Raw genomic sequence first — 20805 nt, 5'->3', positions numbered from 1 at the left:
CCAGCTGAGAGTCAACTCAGCATCCCTTTTAACACTTCGTTTAAAGCTATCAATCACACCTGCAGTGAGTGAACCATGCTAAAACGAGAAGGGGAACAATCAACAATACCCAGAAGGGTCTTAAAACAGATACTGAGACATAACTTGCTTAAGGCAGAGGTTAGTAGGTTAGTTTGGGTCACCATTCTTGGTTATGAAGTCCCAGCGCAACCCCAGGAAGACTTAGCCCTGTTGTTGCCTGTCAAAATGGACACTGGTAACATCAAGGGCATGCAGTTCACTCCTCCGTGCAGCAGTAGCCAATGCCAGCAGAAAAATTGTCGTGATCTGCTCAAAGTCTTTGTCTTCTAAAGGTTCATTGTCCTCCAAAGAAAAGTGAGGTAAGATGATGTTGAGATCCCATTTGGTTGGTCGAAATCATGCTGATTGATGATCACTGTGGAGATCTTGGAGCCCATAGTTGTGGCGCAATAACTGAATTAATAGCAGCGAGATGAGTGACCAGCGTCCAACCCTTGAGCTGATGTGGAGAACATAAATGCTGTAGATAGTCTGCCACTTGTTGCAGAGAAGCAGTAGTAGGAGTCATAATATCACGGGCTCGACAATATCCTTCAAATGCCTTACACTTGTGATCATATAGACAGACAGACAGACAGACAGACAAATTTATTCGGTACTTCAGGCCACCGGCCTATAATACAATGGAAATATACTGTATATATATATTTGCATACTGGGTAGATTTAATAATGATTTACCGTTCCACACTGTTTCCTTTCGATGTTCATGACTTAGGAGAGAAATTTACCTAAGCCTTTTATAATTTCTTCGTTTTCAGCTGACATAAGTCTTATAAAATTCTCAATAGAGGGAGGGGTAACGAGACGCTTGGGAAAAGAGTTTCTTCTTGCTCTAGAATACTGGTCACAAATCATAAGAACATGGAATTCATCTTCAACATGGTTATGTCCCTTTGAAAAACAGAAAGTGCAGACACGTTCATTATATGGGATGTTGTTGTGACGCCCAAGTTCGACAGCAAGTCTATAGGGATTTAGTGGAAGTGCAATGTGCCTCAGTAATAGCTTTTGTTACTCGCCTGGAATAACCCTTGGCTAAGAGAGATCTATGGAGATGAGCCAAATGCAAAGACAGAGTGTGTCAGGCGCTTGGTGCAGGCAGCTTGAGTGAGGTTGAAGGAGTAGGTCCCGTCATAGTGGTAGACGATGGTATTTTCGATCTGCAATGTCTACGAGGACAGAGAAACAGGAAACAGCCAGCCACAAGGCTGCGACCAAATGCAGTCGGAGGTGATTGGTGACCCCCCCTTTTGCAGAATTAGAGGTTGAAGAGAGCTCCTATGAACTGCAGTGTTGCGTGGGCTTGTCTCTGATTGAGACGTTGATCAACCAGCCCAACTGTCCCATCAACTTCTGAGTGAAATTGTGGTGTTTCATGAGAGTAACTTGATATGTGAGCGCCTGAATGCAGTTCATTATCTGGGTGAACAGAAGAGTCACGGGTACATAGAAATTCCAAACAGAAGCTCCCTCCACTGGAAGTCTAGGCCTTGGAATACAAACCATAGATATGGTCAGTGCTCCCGATTTGTATGTGCGCATCTTGCATATCCAGGCTGACAATGTAGTCCTCTGGCCGAATGATCATCCGCAACAGCGTAACAGAGATCATGCAGAAATGAGACGGCTGCATGAGGTACCGCGCATTGAAAATCTTAAGATTGAAAATCATAATCATCTTGACACTGTCTTTCTTTGGGACCAGGAAAGTCGGTGAGTAAAACCCCAGGGTGACGGGCTTGTGCCAAGACAAAGTATGGCCTGTTTGGTAATTAACATACCTATTGCTTTGTGTAGGACAGCATACTTTCTGTGCACGGGCGTCCTTGTGGTGGGAGGTGTCGCCAGCAACTGAATTTTTAAGCCTTCTGTGAGGAGCTGCGTGACGAAGGGGTCTTCCAGTAGAGTCCAATTCTTTGCAAAAAGTCTTCCACCTACTGGAGACTTGAATAGTTGTATGGCTGGAGGTGGAGGCCCCAGTCATACCGACGTTTCGTATGGAAAGTCATTTATTTAGTAGAGGATTGGTCTGGTAGACCTCAGGCATCGCTGGGTGGTGTGTACGATACTGCCTTGGTGGTTAAGGGTTTATGTCCTCTCTGTCCGTAACCTCGCCCTCTGCCACAAAAAGAGCCTCTTTTGGACTTGCGTCCACCGAGGACGATGGCTCTTTTTAGGCTGCCGTTGTTCTACCAATTGCTGGTGCTGGAGCTTAAGGTAATCAATCGATATTTGTAATTGCGTCTCATTAGTGACATCCTGGGCAATTGACTGGATGTTGTTAGTGAACAAAAAGGGCGCAGACAAAGGCTGTTGGTATAACCTTACTTTAAATGGTCCTCACAATGACAGGATGGTAGAATTCCCTGGCGATGCAAGGTTATGACAGATCCCAGATGATGTGACAATAAGTCCATGACTCCATGGAATTTGTGGTGGATAAGGGCTACTGCTCCCCTAACCTGGGCTTTCTCTGAAGAACTGGCATGTGCAACAGTGGTAGCTATTGCCTGTGTAGCTGACAAGATTGTAGACAGGAGAGGTAGCATCTAATAGTAGAGTCAAAGTCGGAAAGTTCACGATCCTCTATGATTGACGTGTGGGATGTCCTCTTAGGATTCAGTCTCCGTTCAATTCTGGTGACATAATCTGTAACCTGTCTTTAAACTTTCTGAATTGTGTGAAGGTGTTGTATATAGTACTTTTGCACTGTTGGAAATGTATTTGCTCAAGGCCCGGCCCCACCCCACATTCAAACTAATATTGGCATCTCATTGCTGGAAATCATTTGTCTCAGCAATGGCCAAAGGGGAATAACTCATTCTTCCAGGTTCAAGCAACTTAGTGTCACCTCATGACCAAATGCGTTTACCTCATTGGCTGTTGCAGCTTTGTCAGCCATGTTCTTACGAATACAAAGATACTGACCCAAATTCCTTTGTTGTTTTCAGGTTTGTTTTACAATTTATGGTCGAAATAAGGCCGCAATATAAGTAATAATGTACATAAGGTAACCTAGATTTGAAAATACTATATTTGTAAACACTGGCAAATGGTTAGATTGAGTAATTTCCTTATTTCATGTTCGCGCTACCAGCACGGTATGTCGGTGTTGTCAGACGACATGGTAGAGAAGGTCCTTCATGGTAAATACACTAGTTTTAGGGCTCCATATATGCATAATGATGATATTGGTTGTCTAATACGTATAAACTTTCTGTGAGGTGAGGCAATATATTCTAAGTTAGTGTAGGATGCAAACACTGCAGTTTGTGGTTACTGAAGTCATGTGACCTTCCACCATTTCATGTACACGCTGTGGGCATAGTACTAGATCTAGTAGATATTGAAGCTTGTAGAATCAAAATATAAACTACCTCCCTGGTTGTTGTACACATGTTGTTAGCTAGCCCTTCTATATCATTAGGTATATCAATTTAACTTTCCATAGTCATTGTAATGCAATCTGTCCTGGGGGTATGGGAGACAACTCTGATTGTCTTGTTTAAATAGTGATTTGCAGGGTGCTTCAATTGTACTGTAATTATATAAGGTAATACTTTTCACTCAAATTCCTTTACTAATAATTCATGTGTAATTTCTTTATATCCATAGTTGATCATAGTACATTTTGGAGTATTATTCTGTAGTATATTAACATGTAAAACACAGAAAGTAGAGTTTCGGTTAAACTCATTTCCAAGTACATGCTGCTTGAAGCATAGTTACTATTCTTGTACTGTAAATAATGGATAATATACTTTAATGATAGGATTTATGGTTCCCATGTTTATTGAAAGTTAATATTGATCCTGTTAACCATTCTGTTGATCAATAATTATTGTAGAAGGGGTTAATGTCATCTAGTCCAGTGTTGACAAAAATAACAGAGAGCACTAAGTAGGTACATAGATACTTTATTGTAACTATGCTTATTATAGACAATGAGTTGTATGTTGTATCCGTTGGGCCATGCCAAGTTGAAAACTTGATGACAATACAAGCATTGTCAGCCATGTTCTTATGAATACAAAGATACTGACCCAAATTCCTTTGTTGTTTTCAGTCAATCCGAGTTATTGTGAGCTGGCTAACAGGTCCAATTTCGTGGCAAGACCAGGGAAAATTATCTGGGCGGCAAGGTAATAGGCGCCGAAGGAGAGCATGTCACAATGAATCCACTTACACGGTCAGCGTCTGAATGACTCCTCCGTAATCCTAATTTGTTTGTTATCCAGGGATGTGTATCAGATGAATCCACCAAATGGAAACTTCCTGGCAAGGACGACGGGAAAGAGGACTCACTGTTAACAGTGAGGTCACCCGAGCGGAGTATCCGAGGTGAGTGATTGTCAAATATTGGACATATGTATGTATTGGCGACAATGAACTCCGTGGATAGCGAGGTACGGCAGAGGCAGAGTCCACCTGTTGGTGACTGTTGACGCTAGGGCATCGACGACAATCCAAATTGTGCTGTCGACTTGTGTCACGTGACTGGAATCTAGTGTCAGTCTGATGTGAATGTCGATCTAAGGCAGGTGATCTGGAATGCTGATGATCCGATAGTCGGTAGCAATCTGCTGAAGAAAGCTGATCCTTAATGTTAATCTGTTGGGCGTGAAAGGCGATCTTGTATACATGATCTAGAAGGACGACGATCCTAGATCCAATTGCGATCTGTCAAAGGTGAATCTGTGCTTCGATAGCGATCCGTGACAGGTGATCTGGAACAGTATTGATCCGAGAATTGGTTGTGATCTGCAGAGGAAGGTCGATCCAATAGCTGATTGCGATCTGCTGATTGTCAATCCAAGTGAGAATAGCGATCTATTTGTTGAGTACGATCTGCTAGGGCAAGGCGATCTGAAAGACGAAGTGGATCTTGGTCAGTAGGATTTCCTTTGATCCGAGCCGTCATGATGATCTGAGCCACAAATCACGTAGTTGATGCCGATCTCCATGTAGGAGAATGTCGACTGGATTCGCCAGATCGCGATCACTCCAGGTGATCCAAACTGTGCTGCCAATCTATGGAGTTTGTTCGCTGACTGTGAATTATGCTCCGAGGAAATCACTACAGAATCCTCCTTGGTTGGGTCTGGTAAGCTTGGGGGTTTCGTTTAGGTGAAGGATCAGATGACAGCACTGTGTGTCGATCAGCCATATCAAAACCCGGGCTATGGTCGTTGGCTTGAAATGGGCAGAAAACCGCGTGCTCATTTTGGCGGGGAATATCTTCAGTAAGATCCTGGATCTTCTAATAATGATCCAGCAGTAGATGGAGCGGACTTTGTAGCAGCGAGCACGGCTGATCTCACTGCTTTTTTTAACGTAACACTCACGTTTGGCTCACTTTGGACGCAAATTTGGAACAATCCAAATTACGTAAATAGACATGAAATCCTCCTAAAAAAGTTCTCCACACTGAGAACAGCGATCATTGTCCTTACATGGCCACGGCAGTCACAACACACATTGTGTAGATCAGACGACCAAAAAGTATGTTTGCACATCAAAGCAAAATACAACCAAAAAATCTTCAATTCTTAAAGGCAAGTCTTGACAAAATGGCTTGGGAAGGTATACTTAGTGGTCAAGTAAGCTAAGGTGGGGTCCCACGGGACAAGCGGTGACCATGGTAATGCTTTGTGTTGGGGTGTGGTGTTTTTTTATTTTGGAAACTTTGTTGTAAGGCGTTTCTACACCAGAATAGAAGAAGGAAGAGAAATGCATTATGTGAGATAGGATAAGTTGAAAAATAAGCATTTTTTCAGTCCCATGTCAATATTTACACTTTTTGTCTAAAAAAAAGCCACAATACATGTGTTAGAGAGAGTGAGTGAGTATGGTCATATGATGCTTTAAGCAATATTCCAGCATTATCATGGCAGGGGACACCAGAAACGGGCTTCACACATTGTACCCATGTGGGGAATAGATCCTGTGCTTAGGGCACTGCCCCACGTAAGATGTAGATTGGCACGAAGACATGCTGTGTTTTACTGTTAACCTACATAATTAGACAATGAATATACCTGAGAATCAGTTTGTTGACCAAGCAGATTCAGCTGTCTTGCCAGGGGACCTGTGAACTATTACAAAGACACATCAACTATCATTTTCAATCAACTGTTATACTAAAACAATAACATTCTAATATGGCTCCATGATAATGCATGTCATCATAAGCAACTGATAATAAGTTATAGTTTTTGTTTGTTTGTTGTTTAACGCTGCAGTCATCATGAGCATTGATCCATGCAATTGGGATACGATGACATGCATCAACCAAGTCAGCAAGTCTTACACCCGATCCCGTTAGTTACCTCTTACGACAAGCATAGTTGCCTTTTACGGCATGTCTATTCTACCCCGGATCTTCACAGGTTGATAATAAGTTATAAACCTCTTGTGACATCATTCCATTGTTCTCCAAGTTGGTTAAGTCTTATAATCAGGGGTGTATTTAATCACAGGGATTTCCTTTACTGTTCCTAAAATATTTTTTCAATGATTCTGTTCAAAACCTTACACACTGAATGACACTTAGCTGATAATTCTCAATTCGATACCATTTTGGCCGAAGGGGTCTTAAGAACCAAGAGAAAAAATAGTTTGAAGTCATACTATAGAGAGTTAGTAGTGTTGTGGCTGTTGTGCCTGCATAGGTAGGGCTATGAGGATGAGATCATACCTGCTGTGGCTGTTGTGCCTGCATGCGTAGGGCTATGAGGATGAGATCATACCTGCGGTGGCTGTTGTGCCTGCATACGTAGGGCTATAAGGATGAGATCATACCTGCTGTGGCTGTTGTGCCTGCATACGTAGGGCTATGAGGATGAGATCATACCTGCTGTGGCTGTTGTGCCTACATACGTAGGGCTATGAGGATGAGATCATACCTGCTGTGGCTGTTGTGCCTGCATACGTAGGGCTATGAGGATGAGATCATACCTGCTGTGGCTGTTGTTGTGCCTGCATACGTAGGGCTATGAGGATGAGATCATACCTGCTGTGGCTGTTGTGCCTGCATACGTAGGGCTATGAGGATGACATCATACCTGCTGTGGCTGTTGTGCCTGCAAACGTAGGGCTATGAGGATGAGATCATACCTGCTGTGGCTGTTGTTGTGCCTGCAAACGTAGGGCTATGAGGATGAGATCATACCTGCTGTGGCTGTTGTTGTGCCTGCATACGTAGGGCTATAAGGATGAGATCATACCTGCTGTGGCTGTTGTGCCTGCATACGTAGGGACATGAGGATGAGATCATACCTGCTTTGGCTGTTGTTGTGCCTGCATACGAAGGGCTATGAGGATGAGATCATACCTGCTGTGGCTGTTGTTGTGCCTGCATACGTAGGGCTATAAGGATGAGATCATACCTGCTGTGGCTGTTGTGCCTGCATACGTAGGGACATGAGGATGAGATCATACCTGCTTTGGCTGTTGTTGTGCCTGCATACGAAGGGCTATGAGGATGAGATCATACCTGATGTGGCTGTTGTGCCTGCATACGAAGGGCTATGAGGATGATGAGTCCCAGCTGCATATTGGGGTTCATGATTGGGCTCATCGGTGGGTATGGAGCAGGGCCAAGCAATCCTGCAACAAAGCTCAACATCCTGCCTAAAAATATCAAGCAATTAGGAGATAAGGCTACAATGTTTTGAAATTTGATGAAGTTCCACAGTAGAGTAGATAACATGACGACAAAAATGTTTTCAAAGCAGACGTCTTTTGGAATCTACTTAATGCATTTACTGCTGATTTTTGGCGATCTGTGAAAGGTCCAGCTGTCAAAGTTGTTCCAACCAGTTGTCTGGCAGTACCCTCACACAGTCGGCAGGTGACCTGGAAGTGGTGATGTAACATAAGAGCTCATTACCGCATAAAACTTTACACCTGAAGACTTCTTAGCACAGCGATGGGAGGGCACATTAGACGAAGTAATGAAGGACAAGTATACAAATGTAAAAAATATTTAGATTTAACTAAATGTTTTTACTTATCCTGCATTAATCCTTAATGCATCTTTAGGGAAGGTGAGCATATCTTCAGATGTGATCTACAATAAACTCTCCATAGGCACCAGCCAATCAGCAACAGCAATGTCCGGCATCGAGTGACCAATCCTGTTGGCAGGCAGCGGGAGTGAAGTATGCGGGAAGTCCAGGAATCAATGCAGTAATAAAATTTAAGCGAAGTAAAAAGACTAGAACTGACGTAGCAAGCCAATGCATGCACCAGAGTCTTCAAAAGGTCAGCTCCGGTCATAAGGAAGACTTAGAGGCACCTTGGGGTGGTGACTAGCTGGGCAACCACAAAATGGCCAAAGCTGTCTGAGCACTAGGCGCAGCTCGGATCTCATGTGGGTTGCTGGCTCTAGGAGAGTTCAGTCCACCTGCGATGTCCTAGATACAATGATGAAAAGGTGGCGGTTACGGCTTCGAGGTGTGCTAGGAGAGGACGAAGCACGAGACTATCTACCACGAGGGGAGAGAGTAGGGTCCTTAATAAGACGCACCAAAGGCACAGGTAAGGAAAAAGCGCTGCTGGCGCCACTGAAAAAAACATGCGTGGCACCACAGAGGTGAGAGGAGGCCACGGTGGCTCAGAACTGTTGGCGCTACCATCCACGTTGCGTCCATAAAGGAGGGCAGGAGGAATGAGGCACATACCGGAGATGTAGAACGGCGCTGGTGTCATTGTTGTAGGTTCCTGACATGGCATCACCGGAGGTTGGGACAAAATCATCGGCAAGGGTGACGGCAAGGTCGGAGTAGTAGGTGTGAAACTTGATGGGGGAAGGTGCCTACGTGGTGTCTGACATCCTTGGGGGTCTATGCACTACGACGATGAAGAACAGGGTCCAGTACAATCTTGGCAGAGAAGGTGAGGATCCCGCCACCACTTATTCTCGTGGCAAAGTAACCAACGAGGCATAAATTCTATAATTTAAGCAAAGTCATATTGAGATGGGAAAACACAACGGGAAAATGGGAGGTAACTTGTAACTCAAACCTCAAGAGTTTATAAGAGAAAACGATTTACACAAAGGTAGTGTAAAGCAACGCTAAAAACACAAAACATTAGGAAAAACAGAATAATGGAGTACCCATGTCAAGTGTCCAACCCAGGCCGCGCAATTGCGCGATTCACCCTTAAAAAATCAAATCGCCCCTCATAAAAAAAGTCAAAGCGCGATCTGTTGCGCACAGTAATTTCTTGTACAGTCACTTACTTTATCAGCTGTTTATCCCTACCTTTAGATTCAATACTCACTAAATCTTTAATCAATTAACGAAGAAAGACAGTTCACAGCAAACATTGTAAACAACTGTCTAAGCCCGATCGATAACAACCGGAAGTTCGAACATGAGTGAAAGCCCTTGGGTTGCTGAATATATTATCGATAGGATTGGCATAGGAAACGAAATTTGATTTACTTAAGTAGAAAACGAATCAAAACTTTGACCAAAATTATGTTGTATTTTGTTGTTTAGTGATCAAAAACCTTTGACAAGATGTTTAAAGACAATAAATATTCTATCTTGAATAGTTCTGAAAATATTTTTTAGCATTTAAGTTCGTTTTAGTTTCGTTTCAGAAATCACACAATATGAATCGCCGACTGTCATAGCAGACGATCTTTTGAATAGTGAATGACCATGTCGCGCAAAAACAAAAGAATAACAGACTTTTTTAATCAAAATAGAAAAAAGCACAAAGCATTGTTATTCATTTCAGTTCTTTATTCTGATCTGTTACACTTTTATATGATGATGTTCCAGTACATAATACAAAATAAGACATTTTTGAAAAAAGCAATTATCCCCCCTACTTTTTCAAAATCCGTCCTATTTTCTACATAATGGGGGGACAAGTCCCCCCTTGATTTTCAATTCTGGGTTGGACACTGCATGTCAAATAAAAGAATTCAGAAAGCAAGAATTCAAAATGGCGGATGGAACAACAATACGACCGTAGACTAGAGCCATAAAAGAGGAGAAAAACGTTATAATATAAATATGGGAAAATTATCTTCCTGAGGCAAGGGAGTTAACAAACCATAAAAGTCCAGTTTCCACTCTTGCCGAACTAGGCTGGTGTTATGGAGTTACATTTTGGCTGGACTAACGAGTTTATGCATAGTCCAATCAAAATTGAAATCCAGTTTTTAAACTGTCATGCAGATTTTGGTTGATTGCAGGATTTGCAAATCATGTGTATCCCAAACTCGTCAACAGATATTTTCCAAATCTTTTCATGTTCTTCATCAAGGTGCTCATGTGATTTGATGCATATCGCGATGTAAGACCCGTTTTATCACAATATGGATCTTGATTTTGTTTGAAACAAATGCAAGTGATACGAGAGGTGGAAATTGACTGTTTCATAGGAGAGGCTTAGAAGGGACATAACTGGTAATAGCCACTGGTAGCGCTATGATAGAGCCCAGTAATTCCAGCCTAGTTCGGCAAGGATGGAAACTGGACTTCTAAAGTTAACTCCCTTGCCTCGGGAAGATGGGGGAAAACCATAAAAGGCACAACCATAAACACAACACAATATTAGATGAAACAATGTTGAAATAAATAAGCAAAGGATGCTGGAAATCGGGAGAGCTTTTATCACAAAATATCCTCTCCCTTCGTGTAGGCTGACAAAGCAGTAATGTGCTCTTATGCAGAGCTACAGATAAGCCGCGTATTTGCGTAAAATACCCCCCAAAACTATTCAAAACCAAATTACTTTCAATTAACTTGCGTGAAGAAACGCATGCAATAAATAGAAAACACATTTTTTTTTAAACAGCATGCGTAAATAACCAATGAATCTTACAGAAGAGCTAATTTCCGAAACACAATTAGAGCTTAGTTACTTTCCGAGTCAAGCATATTTTTAGAACTGTTATATACATGTAAAACATTATTTCATTTTTTTTTAAATCTCAAAATGCTTACTCATTTGGGGAAAAAAAACAATAGAGTGATGAATGGATGAGTGACAAAATGTTGGTTGCCCAATGAAAAATGTAATAACCAAATTACAATAGAGACCTTTGAGTAAAAACTCAATTGCTCAAAAAGTTATCTGGAGCTCTGTCTTATGTGACATCACCACTTCCGGGTCACGTGCCGACTGTGTGAGGGTACTGTTAGACAACTGGTTGGAACAACTTCTTCTGCAGCTGCACCTCTCACAGATCATCTTTCTGTCAAAAATCAGGAGTAAATACATTAAGGGGTTTTGCAGGATAAGTTAAAAAAAATTATTACTTAAGTTCAAGATTGAAATACTCATAGCATTGACAAGTTCAAAATAACGATTTAAAAGAAATTCTCAATTAACCCTCCAAAGATATATGTTCTAATTTCATCACAACCTTTTGCATATTTGCATCTCGGAAATCAATGCAACAATTCATATTGTGGAAATCTCCCATTGGAGAGGTGGCAGTTTGTAGAATGTGAAATATCTCCCCAAAAGTAATACATATTTTGGATGACTATCTCTCCAATCTAAACTTCGATCTGGCTGAATTTTAGCAGCCGACATGAGAGAGAATGCTCAATTTTGTGACCAATGGTAAAGTGGCCCTTCACAGGGGTTAGTGTGTGTTTTACTTAATTGTTGGTGTTCTGAAATAAATTTCAGTTTTTAAAGTTTGATAAGCTGTGTGAAATAAGGCATCAATAGGCAAAAAGATACCTTTTTTTTACCAATCAGAATCAATCATTTTCAGTCATTCAAGAATGTTTATTATTGTTAATAATTCTAAGAATACTACCTCTATTCAGTCATTGCCATAAATCCTGTATATTTGCTTCCATTACACTCTTTATTGTCAACTATCCATAATCAGTTTCGCAAGTCATATCCTCATTATCTTGATGCCCATGCCTCCTGCACAGGTGCAAGGCAGGAAACGTCACTTTTTCCCAACATCAGCTATCTACATGCAGATAATTGGGGAGGTGAGTGAGATTACTCCTGAGAAGTTAAAACCTCTATTACATCACTGCCAGAATATACAAGAGGGAGCAGTGGGATCTGACATTTGTAATCCTTGGATAGTGAACATCTGTGTGGGTAATTATTATATCTAATTTATCCTTTAAACTGGCGATAGACCAAATTTAGGTAACATCATAACCAAATCACCTTACAAGGACAAATTAAGAAACATGTCAGGGACATAAGCAAATATGTGATAAACTTCCACTGCACTACTGTCATATTTGCATCCTGTTACCCACTTGAGACGGTTTTAGATGACCCTTTCAGATTGTAATCCAGACCTGACGTTACTTCTAGTTGCAGGATCTTCTGGTGGCCTCGACTTATTCCCAAGGCCTAAAAAGGTGATTCTAGCTGTTTACATATGATCTGTCCTACTCTCTGTAGACAATAGTGATCAAAAGGTTAACACACCTTCCAAAGCTGTAGCTGGTGGTTATGTCTTTGTCAGAGGCAGTCTTGCAGGATATGAAGAGCTGCTTCCTGTCTCCTGAGGGGCTCTGTTGCTGCCAAAGAAAACCTTTGCACTCGAATTGGACAGAGAAGACAATGTAGCTGCTCCTACATGGAGCAGGTATGGAAGAATGTCTGTGCCCAGTGGTCCTAGAGCTCTCTGAGTGAGATCTCATATCTACAACAATCTTCTGCATGAGTGAGGCCTGAATAAATGAAGCTATGATACACTAGCTGCTGTGGCCATGGTTAGTAGAAAAGCTTTTCTTCTTGGTCTTCTGAAGCAAAGAAAGACAAGCTAATGATTCATACGGCACCTCCAGCAGAGCAGACAGTACAACTGATAGATTCCACTTTCAAGAAAATTCGCTCAGTCCTAACATCTTACAGAAAAACCCATATCAACATCTGTTAAGATAGGTGATTTCTATAGTTGATCTGTAACCCTCTATGGTGCCATGATGAAACCTCTTATCCTGGTGGAGATGGAGTAAATGAAAACAGGCTGAGAAACCATTGCTGGCTCGGCCAAACAAGAGCTATTAGGATAATTACACAGTCCATGTCTTCCAGTTTCTGCAGGACTCTGTTTAGGAGAGACTTTGGAGGGAAAGCGTAGGCAAACATCCACATGGATAATTCATCTACTTGCAGAGCCTGTGGATCTGGCACTGGTCTGACATACACTGTGAGCTTGTTGAGACAAGTGGCAAATACATCTAGAGGAGTGTGCCAAATCAATGTTATTCACTTGAAGACCTCCAGAAGAAGAGACCATGCTGTCGCCACTATCCCGTCCCTCCGGGAAAGGCCTTCTCCCAAGATGTTGAATTTCCCAGGTCAGTCCTGCTCATCCAACCCACTGATCTGGTTCCCCTTTGTCACTGTGATGATGCTGTCTGAGGCCACAAAAACCGAAGAGATAAAAATATCAGGACTAGATAAAACAAGAGCAAAAGTGAGCGTGGCTCACTAATACCCCCGCCCCACCTATTGTGTCAGTAGTTTGAAATTAAATAGCTAGGATAGGGTTAGGGTTTGAAAAATTCATAAAAAAATGGAAAATTAATCAAAACAATTTTTTTCTTTTGACTGCACCCCTCCATATGACACAGATTATATGTACTAAGTTTGAGATGAATCAACTGAATAGTTTAAGAGAAATCGCGTGGACACAGTTTTCGGACGGATGCTAGGGTTTGAAAAATTCATAAAAAATGGAAAATTAATCAAAACAATTTTTTTCTTTTGACTGCACCCCTCCATATGACACAGATTATATGTACTAAGTTTGAGATGAATCAACTGAATAGTTTAAGAGAAATCGCGTGGACACAGTTTTCGGACGGATGCTAGGGTTTGAAAAATTCATAAAAAATGGAAAATTAATCAAAACAATTTTTTTCTTTTGACTGGACCCCTCCATATGACACAGATTATATGTACTAAGTTTGAGATGAATCCACTGAATAGTTTAAGAGAAATCGTGCGGACGGACAGACGGAACCTTGGTATAACTATATACCCCCGACATTTTAGGTCGGGGGTATAAAAATTTCAGTGTAAATGTTCCAAACCTGTAGTGAAAAGTTCTATTGACAGGAACAAACATTTGGTTTGTTTATGAGTGATGTTCCTGTACATTTATAATGTGCAACATGAATAATAAAGAAAATAAGATAAAATATGTTTGCCAAGTACACATAATGTGAAAGAAAAACAAAAGAATATAATGAAAAAGGAAAGCATGAAACAAACACCAGTAGTTATTTAATGATAAAGAAAAATGTGAAAATATGAACTTGAGTAGATAGAGGAGTACTGTGCTTCTGAGCAGAGGGGGCGTGCAAGGTCTGTCCTTACACCTGGAAGGAAAACAGTTTAACTTGGAGGATTCCAGAAGGGCATGATCACGAGGTCTCATGGCCTGGAACACTGAACCATGAGCGTTGAAACCTCTCAGTGGTATCTTGGCAAACTTCCTCAAGGATCTTGGATCATTGATCATATTGTTGAAGAATTTTTGTTGTTGATGTGTTGTGACAGGACATACTTCCTGGATTTTTCCGACACTGCTCTAGTCAGGACTTGTGAGAGAAGGTGTTGTCACTGTGACCAAAAGAGCTGGCTTTGACATCCAAACTTGGGAGGACAAGAGGTCTTCTTGCATCCTGACAATGCTTTCCAGCAGATTATGAATGAAGTCCCCTTGATCCGTCTGCATGGAGAAAACGCCTGTGATGCCCTTTTAAGATTCTTGAAGGTGTGGTATGATGTGGCGTACTCCAGCAACAAACAAGTTGTATCCTTGTCAAGATCCTTGATCCGAGACATAGGTAATGACATTCATGTGTTGGGAGACTTCAAAGTGTTTGAAGTTATCATCATAAACAGATGGAGGATCTGGTAAGGAACGTTTATGCATCTGGTAGATGCGCTGTTTTATTTGAGGGAAAGGTAACTTACCAATGCACTTCTTCTTCAGGTTATTATTGGCTTCATTTATCACTGACATGCATGACCCATGGCAGCGATAGAAACTAACAGTTTTAGTCCACTAGTCCTTATGATGATAACATATAGCATAACCCTTGAAAAGGGCAAATTTCTACTAGTCTTAATGATACCTTAGTTACCTTGGGTAGTTAAACAAGGACTTAAGGACCAGTGCTAATTTCTAAAGCTGAGGGCAGCAAGATACTATTACTTGCACAACCTATTATGGCCAGTTCATAGTGAAGAGGACTTCTCTTGAAAATCTGAAGATTTCTATAGTGTTGGGACAGCCAAATTACAGGATTTATGGCAATGGTGTAAAAGAGGTTTTGCATTTGCAGGACTTATATTTGTTAATTGAAATGAATAAAATCATCAACTAGAGTAAGCACCAGCCTCTTCTGAGTCTTCTTCTGATTGCCTCTTAGTGAAGAGTTACATTGATAATACATTTTGAGATTGCAAATTAGATATTTGTAATCCATTTATTATATACTAATTTTGTCTTTAACTCTTAAGATCTTAAACTCTAATATATTTATGAAGCTATCTTGCAAAATAAAACAACTTGAGAGTATCTGCCTATTTTCAAACATGACACATCACAGAGCTAATGAGATACGCCTTTCATTTTAGAGCATATAATATGTCACCTTATTAGTTCGAGCTTGGTGACAACACCAAAACGAAAAAGAGTGGAGTTGACAGCCCAAAATTTTTTACAAACCTGTAGAGGTTATGAATTCTCTGATGAAATCCTCCTTGGGGCACTTATTGCATTTTCCTTGCTCAAGAAAATCTATATGACATAGTTGTAACCATTTTCCTTAATAAAAAATGTTACCACACAAAAAACTCGTTTTTGTATGATATACGACCACCCTTACGGGGCCTCACCCCAACAGCGCCTCACGCCAGGGGGAGCAACTCTCACCCAAATCACTTTCCATATGTCAAATGCTGACTGAATGTGGGGAGGTGGGTGGCCGTGCCCCAAGGAGGATTTCATCAGAGAATTCATAACCTCTACAGGTTTGTAAAATTCTCTTTCTGATTAAATCCTCCTTGGGGCACTTATTGCATCAAGACAGACTCCCAAAGATAATCTAGGAAGTGGCATCCGTCAGCAACAGGCGTAAATAAATACATCGTATTTGATTATTCAACAGAATAAAATATTGAGTTCAATAAATGGAACCAACCTTATCGTGAGGCACCACCGTCGAAAGGCGGGGGCTAGAGACAGGGCGTGGTCGACCATATATTATGATAAAGCCTGTTTTTGCGGCTTGTCATAAGTTGAGAACTCGAAACACCTCCCACCCCCCCACACTTTTTTTGAACAAGTGATATAAGGGCGTAGATCACGAGAGACCATAACCAGCGCTGAGCTAGGCCAGAGGGTCCCCGAGGATCGAAGGAGTGCGTGCGCAAAATATGAGTATTATCGAGTAGTAAGGACTGATATTTATCGACCGCAGAAGATAAAATCCGGACCATTACTGAGCAGTATAACCGGAAGACTGTCTAAAATCTCGAATGCTCAATCAGCTAGAGATTAGAACTTTGCCCAGTTCGGAGAACTGACTGACCAAACTGAGTACGCTCGCTTGAGTGTTTGTCGAGTTGGTAAGGTTTGATGAATCGTGCTCGGCTGGCTCCAAATAGCCGCGGAGCAGATCTGCTCAATGGGCAGAGCCGCGGCGTACGCTTTTGACGCAGCCACTGCTCTAACCTAATGAGCCTTCAACCTGGTAGGGGGGTCCCTGCCTGTAAGCGTATACGCTGTACAAATGGTTGAAACTATCCACCTCGAGATAGATTGTTTACTCGCAGGTGAGCCAACCTTCCTCCGCAGTAACAGCAAAATAGTTGGTTATCCTTACGGACACCCATATTTCTGCTGATTTAGGCCTTGTGAGTCGTGCGGACATCCAAGACATGAGCATGTCTTGCAGTGGTCCCCGAGGAGGAAGGCTGTGAAAGACAGTTATTTTGGGATCGGCTGACATAACACGAATGTCGCCTACCCGTCTGCCGGACGATACCACCACAAGGAACGCCGTCTCCCAGCTCAACAGCTGAAGAGAGAGAGACGACAGATCCCGAAAGGAAGGACCGGACAGCCAATCGGGAATGATTGACAAGTCCCAAGGGGGACTGATCCGCCGGACTGGCGGTTGGATCCTGTCCACACCTGCTAAAAAGCGCTGCACTAATGGGTGTGCACCCAGAACTGCCCCGTCGACAGGGACGTGAAAAGCTGCGATAGCTGTAGAGTACCCTCGGACTGTTGATGCGGCCAGGCCGTCATCTAGTCGCGACAGGAGAAACTCAAGCACGGATACGAGATCTGCAGAAAAAAGATCTGCAATCCCTCTATCGACACACCAGGGCGCATAGCAGGCCTATCTATCGTACTGAACGTTTGTCGAATCCCTCCGCGAAGCCAGTATTGTGTCTGCAACTCATGCAGGAATACCGCTCTTCTGGAGGCGATTCCTGACAGTGGCCAAGCCACCCATTGAATCCTGAGATTCGGGTGGAGGGCCCCGTTCTGGGATAGGAGGTCCGGTCGTAAAGGTAATATAACAGGAGGCTGAGCCAGAAACCTGAGTATTACTGGAAACCCACTCTGCGCCGACTAAAGAGGTGCCAGGAGCACAATTAGTCGCTCAGGCTGAGTGCCTAGCTGAGACAGGACCTTGGAAATCAGAGGTACTGGGGAGAATGCCCACAGAACTGTCCGTCCAATCTAGCTGAAAGGCGTCCGGTGTCACCGACCTCGGGTCGTGGACTCGGGAGCAGAACGTTGGTGTCTGGTTATTTAACCCAGACACAAACAGATCCACCTGTAAGGACCTGTATAACAGGGAGAAAAATCCCGAATATCCCCGGGTCGAGCCTCCACTCGTGAGGAGCGAGGATCTGGCAAGACAGAGCGTCCGCACGGACGTTGTCCACCCCCGGGAGATAAACAGGTAGCACCCTGATATCGTGAGAGTCGCACTATAGTAGGAACTGCCACGTCTTTCGTCGAAGCGACGGAGACGCCGTTCCCCCCTGCTTCTGGATGTAAGTCATCGCCGTTTGGTTGTCCATCTCTAGACGAACCACTTGGCCACGAAGCAGATCCGGGAAGCGTTGGAACACCAACCTGACCGCTCTCAGTTCTAGCACATTGATATGCAGTTTGATCTCCTGCTGGGACCATAGTCCCGAGGCAGTGTGATAATTCAGAACGCCTCCCCAGCCGGAGAGTGACGCGTCTGTTTGAACTGTGAGAGACGGAACGGGAGTGATTCCCGACCTCGGTCCACCACTGGAGGTGTGTAATGAGCCACTACGGAGTCTCGAGCACAGTCTCGAGATCTTCCGAGTTCGCCCAAAGTCGACGGAGTGCTTGTTGAATGGGACTCATTCTCAAGCGTGCCCGCCAGACCAAATCCACTGTCGACTCGATGTTGTCCAGTAACTGGAGCCATGTACGAACAGTGTGACTTGCGCTTAAGGGACTTGATATCTTGTGACAGAGATACACGTCCTCTCACCGTGTTGAAATTAGCCACTAGGAAGACTAGATTCTGAGTGGGGCTCAGATCTGACTTCTTGAGATTGACCATCCACCCTAGAGTGATCAGAATATCTATCACTTGTTGTGTAGCTATCTGACTAAGGGATTGCAATAGAGCTCTTAGTAACCAGTCGTCGAGGTACGGATGGCAGAACCGACCTTTTGACCTGGCCAGGCCACTTGGGCGGGAATCAACAACAGCTTGGTGAACACCCTCGGGGCAGTGGAGATCCTGAATGGTAGAACCCTGAACTGATAACACCTCCCGTCGAAAGAAAACCTCAGGTATTTCTTGAACTTGGGGTGTATTGGTATGTGGAGATAGGCGTATTTTAAGTCTATTGACATTAGCCATTCTCCTGTCTCGACAGTTGAGATCACTGTTTGGTGACTAGGAAACAAGTCGAGAGCCCTCGCTTTTCTGTCCCTCGGGACCCGGTTCGATCGCTGCTTTCATAAGAAGTGCGTCGACCTCGGCACGGAGGAATTCCGCCTTCTCTCGGGTAGCAGGCACCGGAGTGTGCTTTATCCCGGAAAAGTGGAGGAGCGGATGAGTTTTCCCGATAACTTGCGACTGTGGGTTCACCCGGGGCTCTTCGGGCGCTAATGGGAACCCATCGTTCCCAGCCCCGCGAAAAAGCTGTTGGCCTCGACCAGCTGCCTTGCCCCGGCCCGTGCCTCTCTTGCTCCTCCCAGCGCCCTTGTACCTGAAGGAAGCGGCGGCTTCCAAGCAGGTGTGGACGTCTGACCCGTGCGTTAGCGTAGGAGGGGACAATTGGAGAGGCCCGCTTACGCGGTTTTAACGCTTGGTACCTCCAACAAGGCCTTATGAGTCTTTGATGGAAGTATACAATTGAGCAGCCTCTCGGACCACCTGCTGAGTCCCAGGGAAGAGGGTGGCACCCTCTTATACGGCAAAGCAAGTAGGTCTTGGCGTGTGTAAGTCGAGTATTTAGATACCGACATCCACCGCCTGCGCATGCACATAACAGCGCACATCATCTGCGAGGCACAGCTACGAATAGCGTCCCGCGCAAGATAACTGAACTTCCGTTAGTTGCGCGGCCAACTCTGAAGAGTCGGCCGGCCCCTCTCCCGCTAACTCCCTCTGTACAGCCGACAGATACGCGGAGTGTATGGACACACGGAGCTGTTGGCATGCATTATGATATTGCTCCTCGAAGCATATGTAAGCAGCCTTCAACTCCGCACCGCACACGGGAAAGGGGGGGCAACCGCCGGCCCTGCTTGACCTTAGTCAAGTTGGGTGTCTCCGACTCTGGCATGGGCGCAGCCACCTGAGGCAGTACCTGGACAATCCTGTCCCGCACGTGTCTCTGCACCCGGCCCGAGGCCGAGTCCCGGTGCCGAGGTGCCGGAGGTTCAAGGGAACCCACCTGGCACTGGGCTAGGTATCCACTAGTGAAAGCCTTGGCCTCGGAAGAGGCGTCTGGCTCCGCTAGGGAAAATTGTGCATCGGTAGTGCACGGGCCGGCGCCCGCCACCCCTTCGCTGGGGAGTGACCTCGAGCCAGAGCCGAAGCTCGGTCTCGGATCGTCCCCGAGACAAAGGGAACCAACCTGGCTCCGGGCTAGGTATCCACTAGTGGAAGCCTCGGCCTCGGAAGAGGCGTCTGGCTCCGCTAGGGAAAATTGTGCGTTGGTAGTGCACAGGGCGGTGCCCGCCACCACTACGCTGGGGAGCGACCTCGAGCCGGAGCCGGAGCTCGGTCTAGGATCGTCCCCGAGACCAAGGGATCCCCCCTGGCTCCGGGCTACGAATCCACTAGTGAAAGCCTCGGCCTCGGAAGAGGCGTCTGGCTCCGCTAGGGAAAAATTGTGCGTCGGTAGTGCACAGGCCGGCGCCCGCCACCCCTCCGCTGGGGAGCGACCTCGAGCCGGCGCCGAAGCCCGGTCTGAGATCATCCCTGAGACCAAGTAGCCTGCCTCGGCCGACGCCGGGCATATCACAAGGTCTCGAAGCCGCGTCCGGCGCCGACAACGGGGAAGGCTCGGTCCGCATCTCCTCTCGGAGCTGAGACTTTACCTCCTCCATCATCGACGCCATCTGCGACTTAAGTAACGCAGAAAAGTCTGCCAAAGACAGTGCAGGAGAGGGTGCAGTGCTTACTACGGGGACCCTCGAGCCTTCTCCCCAGGCCCCCGGAGAGGG

The 20805-nt window shown here is 44.4% G+C and overlaps 1 protein-coding gene across 1 annotated transcript in view; it reads right to left on the bottom strand.

The window, feature by feature from the left end:
• The window catches only part of LOC124125522 (ribonucleoprotein PTB-binding 1-like), a 65195-nt gene that overhangs the window by 14950 nt on the left and 29440 nt on the right, over window positions 1–20805 (bottom strand). The window contains exons 8-9 of the mRNA XM_046488848.2: window positions 7579–7691; window positions 6122–6178 (exon numbers count right to left, since the gene is read on the bottom strand). Coding sequence (XP_046344804.1) covers window positions 6122–6178; window positions 7579–7691 — 170 coding nt within the window. The remainder of the gene's footprint in view (window positions 1–6121; window positions 6179–7578; window positions 7692–20805) is intronic.

This window comes from Haliotis rufescens, unplaced genomic scaffold (assembly GCF_023055435.1).
Source record: "Haliotis rufescens isolate VD_foot unplaced genomic scaffold, xgHalRufe1.0.p SCAF_2, whole genome shotgun sequence".
Classification (NCBI taxonomy): Eukaryota; Metazoa; Mollusca; class Gastropoda; order Lepetellida; family Haliotidae; genus Haliotis; species Haliotis rufescens.
This window is presented reverse-complemented; position numbering and strand designations above follow the sequence as displayed.